General features: G+C 42.9%; 1 protein-coding gene across 5 annotated transcripts in view; it reads right to left on the reverse strand.

Moving 5' to 3' along the window:
• Positions 1 to 16,805, reverse strand: part of LOC137380561 (kinesin-like protein KIF20B) — a 135,334-nt gene that overhangs the window by 31,201 nt on the left and 87,328 nt on the right. For all 5 annotated transcript variants that reach the window (XM_068052575.1, XM_068052572.1, XM_068052573.1 and 2 more), the window contains exon 21: positions 11,633 to 11,771. In XM_068052575.1, the coding sequence (XP_067908676.1) occupies positions 11,633 to 11,771 (139 nt within the window). The remainder of the gene's footprint in view (positions 1 to 11,632; positions 11,772 to 16,805) is intronic.

Below are 16,805 nucleotides of genomic sequence, written 5' to 3' on the forward strand. Positions count from 1 at the left end.
AAACCATTAATTTCAGAATCATACATAACAGAAAGAGGCAATTCAGCCTGTCATGCTGTACAAATTTAGTAGCACACCCCAGCTTTTACCCGACAAATTAGTCCTCTTCATTACATGTCAATGCCTTAAAAAAAGTTCCAATGGCATCTTATTACACCACCCTTTCAGGTAGTTTGTTCCAGATCTTAAAAACCCTGTGAAGACATTTCTGGTTTCCTCTCCAGCACTTTTTTCCAAATTATTTTAAATCTATGCCCTCTGGTTACCGACCTAGTAGCCAGGGGAAATAGTTTCTTCCTACATGATCTATTAGAGTTGGACAACATATGGCCCACGGGCAACAATCTGTCCCGCCAGTCCTCTGTGACCGACAGCAAGCTGCCCATGGCTTTCCTGTACGCGTACATAGGCAGGACCTGTGTCTGAGGGATGGTGTGTGACAGACACCCGGCTGTCTGGGCAGTGTGAGTGTTGATTGGCGGTTCGCAACGCAGTCGTGCTGCAATTGGCTGTCCCTGCTGTTTTTGGGCAGTTCAGGAAGAGGGCGGGAATGGGAGTGATGAACCATGTGCGGGTAGTGGTGAATTATGAGTGGGGAGCGAGATCAAGATCGAGAGAGAGAGATCGAGAGAGACACAGAGATCGAGAGAGAGAGAGACACAGAGATCGAGAGAGAGAGAGAGAGACACAGAGATCGAGAGAGAGAGAGAGACACACAGAGATCGAGAGAGAGAGAGAGACACACAGAGATCGAGAGAGAGAGAGAGACACACAGAGATCGAGAGAGAGAGAGACACAGAGATCGAGAGAGAGAGAGACACAGAGATCGAGAGAGAGAGAGACACACACATGGAGATCGAGATCACTCCTGACAGATGGACGTCTATCCGGATTACTCCGCATCGCTACATCAAGTGTGTGGGCAAATTGACTACTAATGCAAGCAAAATATGCCACTAAGTCAGTCAGTGTTCAATGTCATGACGAGAATCTAAGTTAATTAATTAGTCTTCTCAGTTAAAGCTTCTCCACAAAAATGCACAATATTTGTTTTGATTAATAGTAAGATAAATTTTTAATGCAGTTCTTTATCTTTCCGAAATTCTCACCGACCCCCATGTAGGACAAAAATTGTAATGTGCACCCCTTCCACCCCCGTGAAAAGGTTGGATACCCCTGCTCTTTCAAAACCCATTAGAATTTTGAATACCTCTGAGCTCTCAAATTAACTCACTTTGTTCCAAGGGGAACAATGTCAGCTTCGCCAATCTCTCCACATGACAGAACTCCTTTTTTGTTTGACTTTCTTGTTTTTGTATTCAATACCTATCTACTATTTACAAAGCATATCCCATCTGCTTTCTCAACCACATTCTCAACTTGGCCTTCCACCTTCAAAGTTTCGTGAATATACAGCCCCCACTCCAGTCCCTGTTCCCATACCTCCTTGAAAATAGTATTGTTTTACAGCCTCTCCATGCTGTTTCTTCCAAAGTGCATCAAGTCACACTTATCCACATGAAATGACATCTGCCCATCCTCCTGAAGTCTGCTTCTACCAGAACTTTTTGTAGATGATTGAAAACAAAACTGACAATACATAAAGCATGTCAGAACTTGTTTGTAAACTGCACACCTTGTGTCCAACAACAGAAATATGCCCAAGACTGGCAGCACCAGAAACCAAGCAAAGTTGTTATTAGAAGTGAAGGAAATTGGCATTTTGTTTATATAAATGCATCAAAATAAGGTAAACCCCAAGTTACTAAATTCAAAAAGCTGTACATTTAGCAAAAGCAGCAGATAAATTCACATAAATTTTTGAATTAGGAGAGGTAGGCCATTCGGCCCCTCTAGCCATTTAATATCATGACTGATCTGTTTGTGTCTCGAATTCCACACTCCCATCTACCCCTGATAACGTTTCATTCCCTTGCTCAACAAGAATCTATTTACTCCCGCCTTAAAATTATTCAATGACCCCCGCTCCATCACCTTCTGAGGCAAAGAGTTCCAAAGTCGCACAACCCTCAGAAAAAATTTCTCCTCATCTCGGTCCTAAAAGGACAACCCCTAATTTTAAAAACAGTGCCCCATAGTTCTGGACTCTCCCACAAGAGGAAACATCTTTTCCACATCCACCTTGTCAAGACTGTTCAGGATCTTATATACTTCAATCAAGTCTCCCTTCACTCTTCTGAGCTCCAGTGAAAACGAGCCCAGTCTGTCCAACCTTTCCTCATAAGACAACCCGCTCATTCCAGCCATCAATCTAATCTTCTAAACCACTTCCAACGCATTCACATCCTTCCTATATGGAAAGATTCGCAATGTATGCTAAATGATTGCGTATCTGCGAATGCAAGAACCAAAAGAAAAGCTTAAAAAAAATAGATGGAAGAGCAGTACTGTTAATCAAATTAGAGGGGAACTCTGAATAAAAGCCCTAAAAAAAAGTTAAGCAAAGCCTTTCAGCAATATTGGATGTTTAATTTACTATAGGTTAAGTTAATTTTTTCTACAGCTTTACTGTTCTTGATTCTTGCTATAAAAATTCACCCCCTAATCAATTGGACAATCTCGTTAACTGAAAAGAACCACTTCAGAGAGAATGACTGCATCAGCTCATCCGGAATATTAAAAAAAAAAAATCATATTTTTGCTCAAAACTTTAATTTATTCCTCCAGTTATGAAGGAAATTGTAAAATTGAATGAAAAACTGCTGATTGAAACTAGGAGCCATATCCTGCAGACAAATTAGAAAATTGAGTAAAAGAATCAAATAATCATATGGGGGATTTCAACTACACCGATATCAATTGAACAGAACAGGAAGGTAAAGGGAAATAAGGGAATGAGTTCCTACAATCCAGTATGGAAAAAGCCCTACATGGAAAGATTCACAATTGCATCTAGTAATGGGGACCGAACCGGAGCAGATAAGAGAAATAAAAATAGGGGACCATCTAGGCAATGGTGATCATAATATAATATGCTTTAAGATAATAGAGAAGGACATAAGTATGATACAAACCAGGTTAAAAGATTGGAGAAAAGCTAATTTGGAGGGACTGAGAATATAACCAGAGAAAATAAAATGGGCAACAATTGAAAACACTTAAAACAGTGTTCAATGGCGGGCAGGAAAAGTATATTCCACTAAAAGGAAAGAACAAACTAAACACGAGTGAGATTCCATGGATGAACAAAAACATAAGGGAACAACTGAAGTTTAGGAAGAGACATACATAAAGTTCATAGGTGGTAGAGGAGTGCATGGTAAGAGAGAATGCAAAGAGATTAGGAGAGAAGTCAAAAAATTGGGAAGGCAAAGAGGAACTATTAAATCAAATTATCAAGGAACAAAGCAAAACAAAATATTTTACAGGCACAAGTATAAACAAAAAGGAAGGCTGGGATGGGAACAGAACCATTAAGGGATAGGCAGGATGGGCAACAATAGAGAGATGGCAGAAATATTACATTATTTCCCTTTGATATTTCCCCAAGGAGATGTGACATTGAATGGAAACATAGGAGTAGGCCATTCAGCCCATCGAGCCTGCCCTGTTATTCAATATGATCATGGTTGATCATCCACTTCAATGCCTTTTACCCCCACACTATCCTCCTATCCCCTTGTCATTTATAATTAGAAATCAGTCAATCTCTTGCCATGCAGGCCCCCACCTGTGAAGAATGAGACATTAATTTTGACACATGGACATTAAATTTTAAAATTGTTGCTGGGAAGTGGAGAAGGCCTGTGACAAGGGGTTGCCAGACCCCTGGCTGGAAAGACATTTTTGCATATTAACAGACAGTGTTTGGAACAAAGGAGCTATCCCTTGCTCCAATACAATCCACAAACAAATGTGGTCAAACCCCCAGTTAGTCACATGACTAACCTGCTTGGCAGTCTGGGTTTTTTCTGAATTGTACAGTTTGAATTGAGAGCCTGCAGACAGCAGTTTGCTCCTGTATTGAAAAGACCTCTATTGGCTGGCTCGCCACAGCCTCTCCTTTCTGCTGCCTTCCCTTTCTTACAGAACTCTAAAATCCACTGAAGACACATAAACCCCAAGAGAGAAAAGTCTCCGACAGTGAACAAGGTTTAAGAAGAATACTGGGCCCCAACGAAAAGCAAGATCTACCTACAGTCAAGGACTCTACAGTGAGCTCAAAGAACCGTAACAACTCTCCAGATATTGCCTCAAACTTTTTCACTATTTTTCTTCTGCTCTTTTTGCACGAGTGTATCACGTATGCATGCTAGCGTGGGCTCGTCGTGTATCCGTAGGCGTCAACCGAATTAGAGTTAAAGTTTAAGAAATTTCAACTTTTCTTATTTAAACCTAAGAAAGCCTGTTTGTGCTGGTTTCTTTGCCTTATAATTTGAAAGCGGTGAACAAGGATTAAAAGGGGGATCTAAAAACACAATGTGTTTAAAAATAAAACCGTGTTACAGTAAGATCAAGTGAAGGCCGAAAGAACAAAGAACAGTACAGCACAGGAACAAGCCATTCGGCCCTCCAAGCCTGCGCCGATCTTGATGCCTGCCTAAACTAAAACCTTCTGCACTTCCGGGGTCCATATCCCTCTATTCCCAGCCTATTCATATATTTGTCAAGATGCCTCTTAAACATCATTATCGTACCTGCTTCCACCACCTCCCCCGGCAACAAGTTCCAGGCACTCACCACCCTCTGTGTAAAGAACTTGCCTCACACATCCCCTCTAAACTTTGCCCCTCTCACCTTAAACCTATGTCCCCTAGTAACTGATTCTTCCACCATGGGAAAAAGTTTCTGACTACCCTCTCTGTCCATGCCGCTTATAACTTTGTAAACCTTTATCATGTCGCCCCTCCATCTCCGTCGTTCCAGTGAAAACAATCTGAGTTTATCCAACCTCTCCTCATAGCTAATGCCCTCCAGACCAGGCAACATCCTGGTAAACCTCCTCTGTACCCTCTCCAAAGCCTCCACGTCCTTCTGGTAGTGTGGCGACCAGAATTGCACGCAATATTCTAAGTGCGGCCTAACTAAGGTTCTGTACAGCTGCAACATGACTTGCCAATTTTTATACTCTATGCCCCGACTGATGAAGGCAAGCATGCCGTATGCGTTCTTGACTACCTTATCCACCTGCGTTACCACTTTCAGTGACCTGTGGACCTGTACGCCCAGATCTCTCTGCCTGTCAATACTCCTAAGGGTTCTGCCATTTACTGTATACTTCCTACCTGCATTAGACCTTCCAAAATGCATTGCCTCACATTTGTCCAGATTAAACTCCATCTGCCATTTCTCCGCCCAAGTCTCCAACCCAACTAGATCCTGCTGTATCCTCTGACAATCCTCATCACTGTCCGCAACTCCACCAACCTTTGTGTTGTCCGCAAACTTACTAATCAGACCAGCTACATTTTCCTCCAAATCATTTATATATACTACAAACAGCAAAGGTCCCAGCACTGATCCCTGCGGACCACCACTAATCACATCCCTCCATTCAGAAAAGCACCCTTCCACTGCTACCCTCTGTCTTCTATGACTAAGCCAGTTCTGTATCCATCTTGCCAGCTCCCCTCTGATCCCGTGTGACTTCACCTTTTGTTAGAAGGGAAGCCTAGACCTCTTTCTCACCTGGTCGTAACACTCTGCTTTAAACATACTCATCGACTGAGCTTCCACAGCCATCTGGGGTACAGAATTCCAAAGATTCACAACACTCTGAGTAAAGGAATCTCTCATCTCTGTCCTAAGTGGCTTCCCCCTTATTTTGAAATTGTGTCCCCTGGTTCTAGACTCCCCAACCAGGGGAAACATCTTAGCTGCATCCCTTTAAGTATTTTGTAGGTTTCAATGAGATCACCCCTCATTCTTCGCTACTCTAGAGAATACAGGTCCAGTTTCCCCAATCTCTCTTCACAGGACAGTCCAGCCATCCCAGGAACAAGTCTGGTGAACCTGCGTTGCACTCCCTTTATGGCAATTATATCCTTCCTAAGGTAAGGGGACCAAAACTGCACATGGTACTTCAGGTGCAGTCTCACCAAGGTTCTATACAATTGAAGCAAGACTTCGCTACTCCTGTACTCAAATCCTCTTGCGATAAAGGCTAACAAACCATTAGCCTTCCTAATTGCTTGCTGCACCTGCATTTAACTTTCAGTGACTTATTGCCAAGAATATTCAGGTCCCTTTGTACATCTACACTTTCTAATCTCTTACCATTTAAGAAATACTCTGCACATCTATTCCCCCTACCAAAGTGGATAACCTCACAATTTTCCACATTATATTCCATCTTTCACATTCTTGCCCACTCACTAAATCTATCCAAATCCCTTTGAAGCTGCTTTGCATCTTCCTCACATCACACATTCCCACCTAGTTTTGTGTCATCTGCGAACTTGGAAATACCACATTTGGTTCCCACATCCAAATCATCGATGCATATTGTTACGACCAGGTGAGAAAGCAGTCTAGGGGTTCCCGTTCAGCCTTCACCTAATCTTACATTAACAGGGTTTATTTTTAAACACACTGTTTTTATCTCCCCCTTGGTGGATCCTTGTTCACAGTTTTCCAACTATAAGGCAAAGAAATGAGCACAAACAGGCTTTCTTAGGTTTAAAGAAGAAAGTTGAAATTTATTTAAACTTGAACTCAAATTTGGTTAACGCCTATGGAACCATGATGCGCCCACGCTAGCATGCATACGTAATACACACATACAGATAGGGACAGAAAAGGGAAGAAAAAAATAAGTGGAAAGGTTTGAGGCAATATCTGAAGAGTTTGTTATGGTTCTTCGAGCTCACTGTGGAGTCCTTTTGTAGGTAGATCTTGCTTTTTGTTGGGGCCCAGTATTCTTCTTAAATCTTGTTCAGTGTAGGAGACTTTTCTTTCTTGAGGTTCATGCGTCTTCAGTGGGTTCCACGAGGAGATGGGAGCAGACAGGAAAGAAGTTCTCAATCCAGGAGCTTTCTGTATTCGAATCACTTTCTGCAATTTAAAAACTTAGTTCAAATCTCTGCAACAGCCAGTTAATTGTGAAACTAAACTGGTCTGACCACATCTGTTCCTTTGTTCCAACACTGTCTGCGAGTATGCAAAAGTGTCTTTCCGGCTAGGGGCCTGGCAATTCTTTGTAATAGGCCCTCTTTTCTTCCCAGCAACAATTTGAAGTTTAATATCCATGTGGCGAAATTAATGTGCCTCATTCTTGGCAGGTGGGGGCCTGCATGACAATATTGTGAACAGCGGGGGCCCCAAGCACCGATCCCTGCAGTACCCAACTCATCATAGCCTGCCAACAGGAGAATGACCCATTTATTCCCACTCTCTGTTTTCTGCCCGATGACCAATCCTTCATCCATGCCAGTATATTACCTCCTATCCATGTGCTTTAATTTTGCTAACCAACCTCCTGTGGGGGACTTTATCAAAAAACCTTCTGAATATCCAAGTATACCATATCCACCAACTCTCCTTCATCAATTCTGTTAGTAACATCCTCAAAAAACTCCAACAGGTTCATCAAATATAATTTCCCATTCATAAATCCATGTTGACTATGCCCAGATTATCCGAGTATCCATTTATCGTATCCTTTAGAATAGTTTCTAGCATTTTCTCAACGACTGATGCAAAGCTAACAAGTCTGTAATTCCCTGTTTCCGCCCTTCTTAAATAGTGGGGTGATATTTGCGACGTTTCAATCTGCAGGAACCGCTCCAGACTTCATAGAATTTTGGAAGATGATTACCAATGTATCCACTATCTCCATAGCTACCTCTTTCAACACTCTGGGATGTAGAACAGGTCCTGGGGACTCATCAACCTTCAGCCCCATTAATGTCTCCAATACAACCTTGTTATGAATACCAATTTCTTTCAATGCCTCATTCCCCTTAATCCCTTGGATCTCTAATTCTGGGAGATGGCTTTTATCGTCCTCAGTGAAGATAGGCACAAAGTAATCATTTAGCTTCTCTGCCATTTCTCTATTCCCCATTATAAATTCTCCTGACTGCCTGTAATTGACCCACATTTCTCTCAGCCAAACGTTCCCTTTTTACATACCTGTCGAAGCTTTAACAGTCAGTTTTTAATTTTTTGGTAGCTTACATTCATATTCTATTCTCCCTTTCTTGATCAGTTTCTTCGTCCCCCCCCTTTGCTATATTCTAAAATCCTCCCAATCCTCAGGTTTGCTACTATTTTAGCAACTTTATAGGCCTTTTCTTTTAATCTTATACAATTCTTAAATTTCCTTTGTTAGCCACGGTTGACTGCATTTACTTTTGGGGTTTTTGTGCCTTGAAGGAGTGTATAGTTGCTGTAAACTATGTAATGTTTATTTAAAGACTATTACCTATATACGGTCATACAGCTAATGTATTTTTCTCAATCCACCTCAGCCAATTTACCCCTCATACCGTCATAATTTCCTTTGTTCAAATTTAACACTCTAGCTTTAGATTGAACTACCTCAACTTTCAAACACAACGTAAAATTCCATCATATTATGGTCACTCATCCCTAAAGATTCTTTTACAAGATTAATTAGCCCTTTCTTATTACATAAAACTAGATCTAAAATAGCCTGTTCTCTAGTCAGTTGCTCAACATACTGCTCGAGAAAACCATCCCTAACACTCCAGAAACTTGTCCCCCACAGCATTAGTGCTCATTAAGTTTACCCAGTCTATATGCAGATTGAAATCACCCATGATTACTGTATTACTCATACCACATGCTTCTCTAATCTCCTGATTAATACCATGCCCAACACCACCACTGCTGTTTGGTGGCTTTTAAACAACTCCTACCAATGTTTGCTGCCCCTTGCGGTTTCTTAGCTCCACCCAAACAGATTCCACATTTTGTTCTTCCGATCTGAAATCCTCCCTTACCAACATACTGATCCCATCCCTTATCAGTGCAACACCACCTCCTTTTCCTTTTTGCCTGACCTTCCTAAATGTCGAATATCGTTGAATATTCAGTTCCCAGTCTTGGTCACCCTGTAGCCACGTTAGATCATACCCATTTACATCTATTTGGGCCTTTAAATCATCTACCTTGTTGCGAATGCTGTGTGCATTCAGGCAGTGTGTCCTTAACTGTAGCTTGACATTATTCTGCACTCTGAGCCTTGCCTTTGTTTTGCCTGCCTTCTAATGTCACTTGCTACTTTTCTACCTCCTGTTACCAGCTTTACTTCCTTCCAATTTGAGCTACCCCAGGTTTCCATCCCCCTAACAAGCTAGTTTAAACTCTCCACAGCAGCACTAGCAAATCTCCCTGCGAGGATATTAGTTCCGGTCCTGTTAAGGTGTAGCACCAGAACCGGTCCCAATGCCTCAGAAATCTGATACCCTCCCTCCTACACCAATTCCCCAGTCACATGTTCAAATCGATCAATCCTCCTATTCCCATGCTCACCAGCACGTGACACTGGGAGTAATCCTGAGATTACTGCTTTGGAGATCCTGCTTTTTAATGATGAGCGAAGCAATGAGATGAGATAAGTGCATTTAAAATAAAAGGTGATGTATTGAATAAACTAATCAAACTCAGGATAAAGCCCCTGGTCTGGATGGATTGCATCCATGCATTTTAAAACAATCTAGGGAAGAAATAGCAGAGGCATTAGCACACATTTAATAATTTGTTAGAAAAAGGTGTAATGCCAGAGGACTGGAGGATAGATAAAAATAATTTCTATACTGAAGGGGGACAGAACATGCCCAGCAAATTATAGACCAGTTAGCTTAACATTGGTGGTAGGGAAAAAAAATGGAATCCCTACTCAAGGAGAGAATAGAAGAACATCTAGAAAAGAAAAATATAATAATGAATAGTCAGCATGGATTTCAAAATGGGAAATCTTGCTTGACCAATCTTATTGAAATTAAGATTAGACAATGGTACTGCAGTTGAAGTAATTTATCTGGATTTTTGAAAGGCCTTTGATAAGGTGTCACATAATAGACTAATAAATAAAAGATCAGAGAATGCTAAGTTGGGGACAAGTGGCAGAATGGATTGCTAGCTGGCTTCAAGACAGAAAGCAGAGAACGGGAGTAAAGGGTAGTTATTCAGAGTGGCAGAAGTTGGGAAGTGGTGTTCCACAAGGATCATTGCTGGGACCATTGCTGTTCACAATTTAAATTAACCATTTAGACTTTGGAAACAAAAACAGTTTCTAAATTTGTGGATAACACCAAATTGGCAGGGGAATGAGGGGGTGGTGGAACATAGTCAATACTGAGGAGGATTGCAACAAATATAGAAGGTCATTAATAAACTTGCAGAAATTGGCAAATTATTGGCAAAATGCAGCTCAACACAGATAAATGTGGAGTAGTACATTTTGATTTGAAGAACAGGGAGCTCACTTGTTACTTGGAAGGTGAGAGTCTAGGTGGGGTAGAAGAACAAAGAGGGATCTTGGAGTTATAAATACACCTATTAAAAGTTGTGCCACAGATTTGCAAAGCCCTAAAAATAAAAAAAAAAGCACTAGGCTACCTGTAGAGGGATAGAATTGAAAAATAAAGCAGCTTTGCTAATCCTGTATCAAACCTTGATTAGACCATACTTAAGTGTACTGCATGCAGTTCTGGTTGCCAGATTATGAAAAGGATATAGAGGCACTGGAGAGGATGCAGAGAAGATTTACCAGAATTGCATGGGTATATGTCAGGAAAGGGAAAAAAGAAAGCTGGGGGTGACCTAACAGAGGTCTTTAAAATTATAAAAGGCTTTGATAGAGTTGATACAGGGAGAATGTTTCCACTTGTGGGGAAAAGCATAATTAGAGGCCCTCAAGAAAGACAGTCACCAAGAAATCCAGGGAATTCAGAAGAAACTTCTTGACCCAGAATGGTGAGATTGTAGAACTCACGACCATAGGGAGTGAATGAAGCAAATAACAGATGCATTTAAAGGGAAACTAAACAAGCATATGAGGGATAAGGGAATAGAGTTATGATGATAGATCAAGGTGGGAAAAGATGGGAAGAGCATAAACACCAGCATGGACTGGTTGGGCCGAATGACCTATTTCTGTGCCATATATCCTATATATAAAATGAGAATGACACACAAAAAGGAGAGACAACGAATTAGAAAATGGGAAACAGTTATATTAATTTCTCAGATCCATGGAGAAAGCCACAAGAGAATCAACTGATTATTCCTTAAATTAGAAGACTGCTAAAGCCAAACTTCTGCGGTGCTAGCCACAATAGGTAGCAACATTGAATTGAAGTAGCACTACTGCAAGCATAATTCATAGAAAACGAGCTGATGCAAAAGAATCTCATGGCAACGAACTAAAATCACTGTTTATTTCTGAAAATTAACTTAAGTAAATGTGTACATTACAAAGTAAAAGGACAAAATTTTGGGGCCTTTCAATGCACACTTTTCCTCCCACCACACCCCAACTTTATTTTGTTCAGCTCCATTAGGGATATTTTCCAATTTTCATTTCCACACAATACATTTAGTGGTACTTTCTCTTTACAGAAACCTGCTGTGCATTTCCAGCATTTTCTATTTATATTTCAAGTGTCCAGCTTTAGGTTTTATTTTTAGCCATAGGACTCACCTCCTTCTCTACCTGTTGCATCTGTTTCTTGGCATCTATGTATTTTTCTTTGAGATCACTGTATTCCTCCTCTTTCCTCTGCAGGTCAACTATTAATAGTTGATATTTTGAAGTACTATCAGAAAGCTCATTCCTTAGCCTTTGATACAGCAAAAACACAAAATTTAAACTTAGTAAGAAAATTGATACAGAAGAGAAAAATAAACTAGTGATAACAGCCAACAGTACAATATTACACACAGCCCAAATCATGGTAAGCTTAAATCACATGCCTGCTCCTGATACTTGTACAACGAAAGTGAAGATATATGCCAGTCTTCCAAGGATCAATAGAAATTGCAATATGGGCACTCACATTCAGCTATATTACAAGTGTGCATCTGAATTTCGAGAATACTTGGCATCAGGTGGCAGGAATATATCTCCAACACAGAAGTCCTTGAAGCGGCCAACACCCCCAGCTTATACACACTACTGAGTCAGCGGCGCTTGAGATGGCTTGGCCATGTGAGCCGCATGGAAGATGGCAGGATCCCCAAAGACACATTGTACAGCGAGCTCGCCACTGGTATCAGACCCACCGGCCGTCCATGTCTCCGTTATAAAGACGTCTGCAAACGCGACATGAAATCGTGTGACATTGATCACAAGTCGTGGGAGTCAGTTGCCAGCATTCGCCAGAGCTGGCGGGCAGCCATAAAGACAGGGCTAAATTGTGGCGAGTCGAAGAGACTTAGTAGTTGGCAGGAAAAAAGACAGAGGCGCAAGGGGAGAGCCAACTGTGCAACAGCCCCAACAAACAAATTTCTCTGCAGCACCTGTGGAAGAGCCTGTCACTCCAGAATTGGCCTTTATAGCCACTCCAGGCGCTGCTTCACAAACCACTGACCACCTCCAGGCGCGTATCCATTGTCTCTCGAGATAAGGAGGCCCAAAAGAAAAGAATCTGAATTTATGCTAACTAATGTAAATTTGACACATAGGCAGCTTGTGCCAGGACTACAGAAGCCAGGAGCTCACAAAATTGGCAGCCTTACCACTTCTGGCACAGCTTGCATGGCATGTCTGATAGTAAGGCCACTAGCGCAAGTCTGTTGTGCATGCGTCGGAAAAATGCAGAGTGGGAACACGGATGGCAAATTTTGTGTTACATGGATTTGGCACCCGATCTGCTATTTTGGACCTCATGAACCCGGTTACCATTCTGTCAAACATTCCCAGCTGAAAATACATTCAGCTGCATGTGGAAGTCTCACTAATGCTATTACAAGGGATCACCACAAGAGTGCCAGGTGAAGTTCCTTTGACTTTTTGTTGCTGCTGAGTGAGTGGAAGTACTGTGCCCAGTATTATTGAAAAAGTTTGGAAAAATTTTTAGATTCAGAAGGAAGGAGTGTTGGACTTTGACGAGGAGATCCAAGGAGTTTGGACATCGGTCAGCAGAAAGCCTACTTTCAACAATTGGGGCTATAGTCGAAATCTGACTTGGGCTGCGGCACAGGTAGCAGAGAGAGAGGAAGCTGAGTGCAGAAGGAAGAGGTCTCATTAGAAGGCTGTAGTCACCAAGGGTTTTCAGGGAGCACGTCCCCTGCCTCCACCTCAGCCAGGAGCAGCATCTGAGGCAGCTATGTTTCAACAAGGAGGTGGTCACAAAAGTGTCACCTCCTACAACTGGATCTACAACCACAAAGCAGGGCGAATATGATGTTGCCAATGGCCATGAAGATCCCCACAGCCCTTAATTTCTACACCAGCAGATCCTTCTAGGCAGAAGCAGGCAACAAACACCAACATCGTAGTTCACCATGTATTGGGAGGAGACAGAAGCCCTGTTTGCCATAGTTTTCTCTCTTACGAGAAAGAAGCAGGAGAAGTGGGTAGGTGGCTTTGCCAAACTAGTGGGATTTCCAATAGGGAGCCATCGACTGTGTGGGCCCCACACATTAATGAGGAGATGCACCTTAACTGCAAGGGCTACCATGCCTGAATGTGCAGTTGGTATGCGGCCACGCACAGAATATCATGTCGTTTTCAGGTTGGCAAACGATAGCTACTCGAGTGCCACAGGAATTAATGCTGGTGCCTCAAATGTTTACAATCTATATCAATGACTTGGATGAAGGGACAATGTATGGTTGTTAAATTTGCTGATGACACAAAGATAGGTTGGAGAGTAAGTTGTGAAGAGGAAAAAAAAAAGTCTGCAAAGGGATATAGATAGGTTAAGTGGGCAAAGATTTGGCAGATGGAGTATAATGTGGGATAGTGTGAACTTATCCACTGTGGCCAGAAAAATAGAAAAGCAACATATTATTTAAATTGAGAGAGGTTGCAGAGACGCAGAGGGATCTGGGTGGCCTGGTACACGAAACACAAGAAGTTAGTATGCAGGTACAGCAAGTGATTAAGGCGGCAAATGCAACATTGTCGTTTATGGTAAGGGGAATGAAATATAAAAATAGAGTTGTATAGGGCACTGGTGAGACCACGGTATTGTGTACAGTTTTGGTCTCCTTACTTAAGAAATGATATAATTGCATTGGAAGCAGATCAGAGAAGGATTACTCGACTGATTTCTGGGATGAAAGGGTTATCTATGAGGAAAGGTTGGACAGGTTGGGTCTGTATTCATTGGAGTTTAGCAGGATAAGAGGTGATCTCATTGAAACATACAAGATCCTGAGGGGACTTGACAGGGTGGATGCTGAAAGGATGTTTCCCCTTGTGGGAGAGACTAAAACTGGCGGATACAGTTTAAAAATAAGGGGTCTCCATTTAAGACACGAGAACTTTTTTTCTCTGAGGGTCTGGAGTCTGTGGAACTCGCTACCCCGAAGAACAGTGGAGGAAGGGTCATTGAATGTTTTAAGGCAGAGGTAGACAAACAAGGGAGTCAAAAGGGTATCGGGTGTAGGCAGAAAAGTGGAATTGAGTCCACAAACAGATCAGCCATGATCTTTTAGAATGGTGGAGCAGGCTCGAGGGGCTGAAAAGCCTATTCCTGCTCCTAGTTTGTATGTATGAATGCCCACTATCCTGGCAGTAGCCTCAATGCTTTCATTTTACAGCAGTCCTTGCTATTCTTGACCATCATGACAAACCCCCACCCCCCACCCTCACATTGGGAGCTTGGTGACTAGGGTCACCTGTTTTACAACCGGCTCATAATCCCCTCTTCCAGCTGTCAAGGCATGCCTACAATGAGAGCCAGGTTGTCACAAACCAGTGTTCTAAAACAACAGTTCTGCTTGGAGGGAACCCTCCTGTATTGGTGGGAATGCATTGCCATGAATTTGAAGGTCAGCTGTGTCCTCCACAACCTCGCGCTCATGAAAGCACAGCCCCTGCCAGCAGGCCTTCAGCAAGCACCTTGGAAAGAAGGCAGCGGTGGAGGAGGACCTGGCTACTCAAACTCCAGTTCCAATGAAATCTCATTCCCGCATCACCACTGTTACAGACTATTACAGTACCCATTTATCACCACAAAAAAATCCCAAACCAACTTTATCCAACAACTCTAATAATAATAATTCGAATCACTCCGCGTGATATCAAGAAACGACTGAAGGCACTGGATACTGCAAAAGCTATGGGCCCTGACAATATTCCGGCAATAGTACTGAAGACCTGTGCTCCAGAACTTGCCGCGCCCCAAGCCAAGCTGTTCCAGTACAGCTGCAACAGTGGCATCTACCCTGCAATGTTGGAAATTGCCCAGGTATGTCTTGCACACAAAAAGCAGGACAAGTCCAACCTGGCCAATTACTGCCCCATCAGCCTACTCTCAATCATCAGTAAAGTGATGGAAGGTGTCAACAGTGCAATCAAGTGGCACTTGCTCAGCAATAACCTGCTCAGTGACGCTCAGTTTGGGTTCCGCCAGGGCCACTCAGCTCCTGACTTCATTACAGCCTTGATTCAAGCATGGACAAAAGAGCTGAACTCAAGAGGTGAGGTGAGAGTGACTGCCCTTGACATCAAGGCAGCATTTCCCCGAGTATGGCATCAAGGAGCCCTAGCAAAACTGAAGTCAATGGGAATCAGGGGGAAAACCCTCCGCTGGCTGGAGTCATACCTAGCGCAAAAGGACATCACTGCAGGAGTTCCTTAGGGTAGTGTCCTAGGCCCAACCATCTTCAGCTGCTTCATCAATGACCTTCCTTCAATCATAAGGTCAGAAGTGGGGATGTTCGCTGATGATTGCACAATGTTCAGCACCATTCACGACTCCTCAGATACTGAAGCAGTCTGTGTAGAAATGCAGCCAGACCTGGACAATATCCAGGCTTGGGCTGATAAGTGGAAAGTAACATTCACACCACACAAGTGCCAAGCAATGACCAACTCCAACAAGAGAGAATCTAACCATCTCCCCATGACATTCAACGGCATTACCATCACTGAATCCCCCACTATCAACATCCTAGGGGCTACCATTGACCAGAAACTGAACTGGAGTAGCCATATAAATACCATGGCTACAAGAGCAGGTCAGAGGCTAGGAATCCTGAGGCGAGTAACTCACCTCCTGACTCCCCAAAGCCTGTCCACCATCTACAAGGCAGAAGTCAGGAGTGTGATGGAATACTCTCCACTTGCCTGGATGGGTGCAGCTCCAACAACACTGAAGAAGCTCGACACCATCCAAGACAAAGCAGCCCGCTTGATTGGCACCCCATCTACAAACATTCACTCCCTCCACCACCGATGCACAGTGGCAGCAGCATGTACCATCTACAAGATGCACTGCAGCAATGCACCAAGGCTCCTTAGACAGCACCTTCCAAACCCACGACCTCTACCAACTAGAAAGGACAAGGGCAGCAAATGCATGGGAACATCACCACCTGCAAGTTCCCCTCCAAGTCACACACCATCCTGACTTGGAACTCTATCACCGTTCCTTCACTGTCGCTGGGCCAAAATCCTGGAACTCCCTTCCTAACAGCACGGTGGGTATACCTACCCCAAATGGACTGCAGCGGTTCAAGAAGGCAGCTCACCACCACCTTTTCAAGGGCTATTAGGGATGGGCATTAAATGCTGGCCTAGCCAGTGACTCCCACATCCTTGAATGAATAAAAAAAAATACAAAACTGTACAATCACCCTCAAGCATTTCCTTAGTGCCGGTCTTATGGGTGCCTTTGCCAGGCCTAGTGCTCCTAAGCAGT

This window comes from Heterodontus francisci, chromosome 20, assembly GCF_036365525.1.
Source record: "Heterodontus francisci isolate sHetFra1 chromosome 20, sHetFra1.hap1, whole genome shotgun sequence".
NCBI lineage: Eukaryota > Metazoa > Chordata > Chondrichthyes > Heterodontiformes > Heterodontidae > Heterodontus > Heterodontus francisci.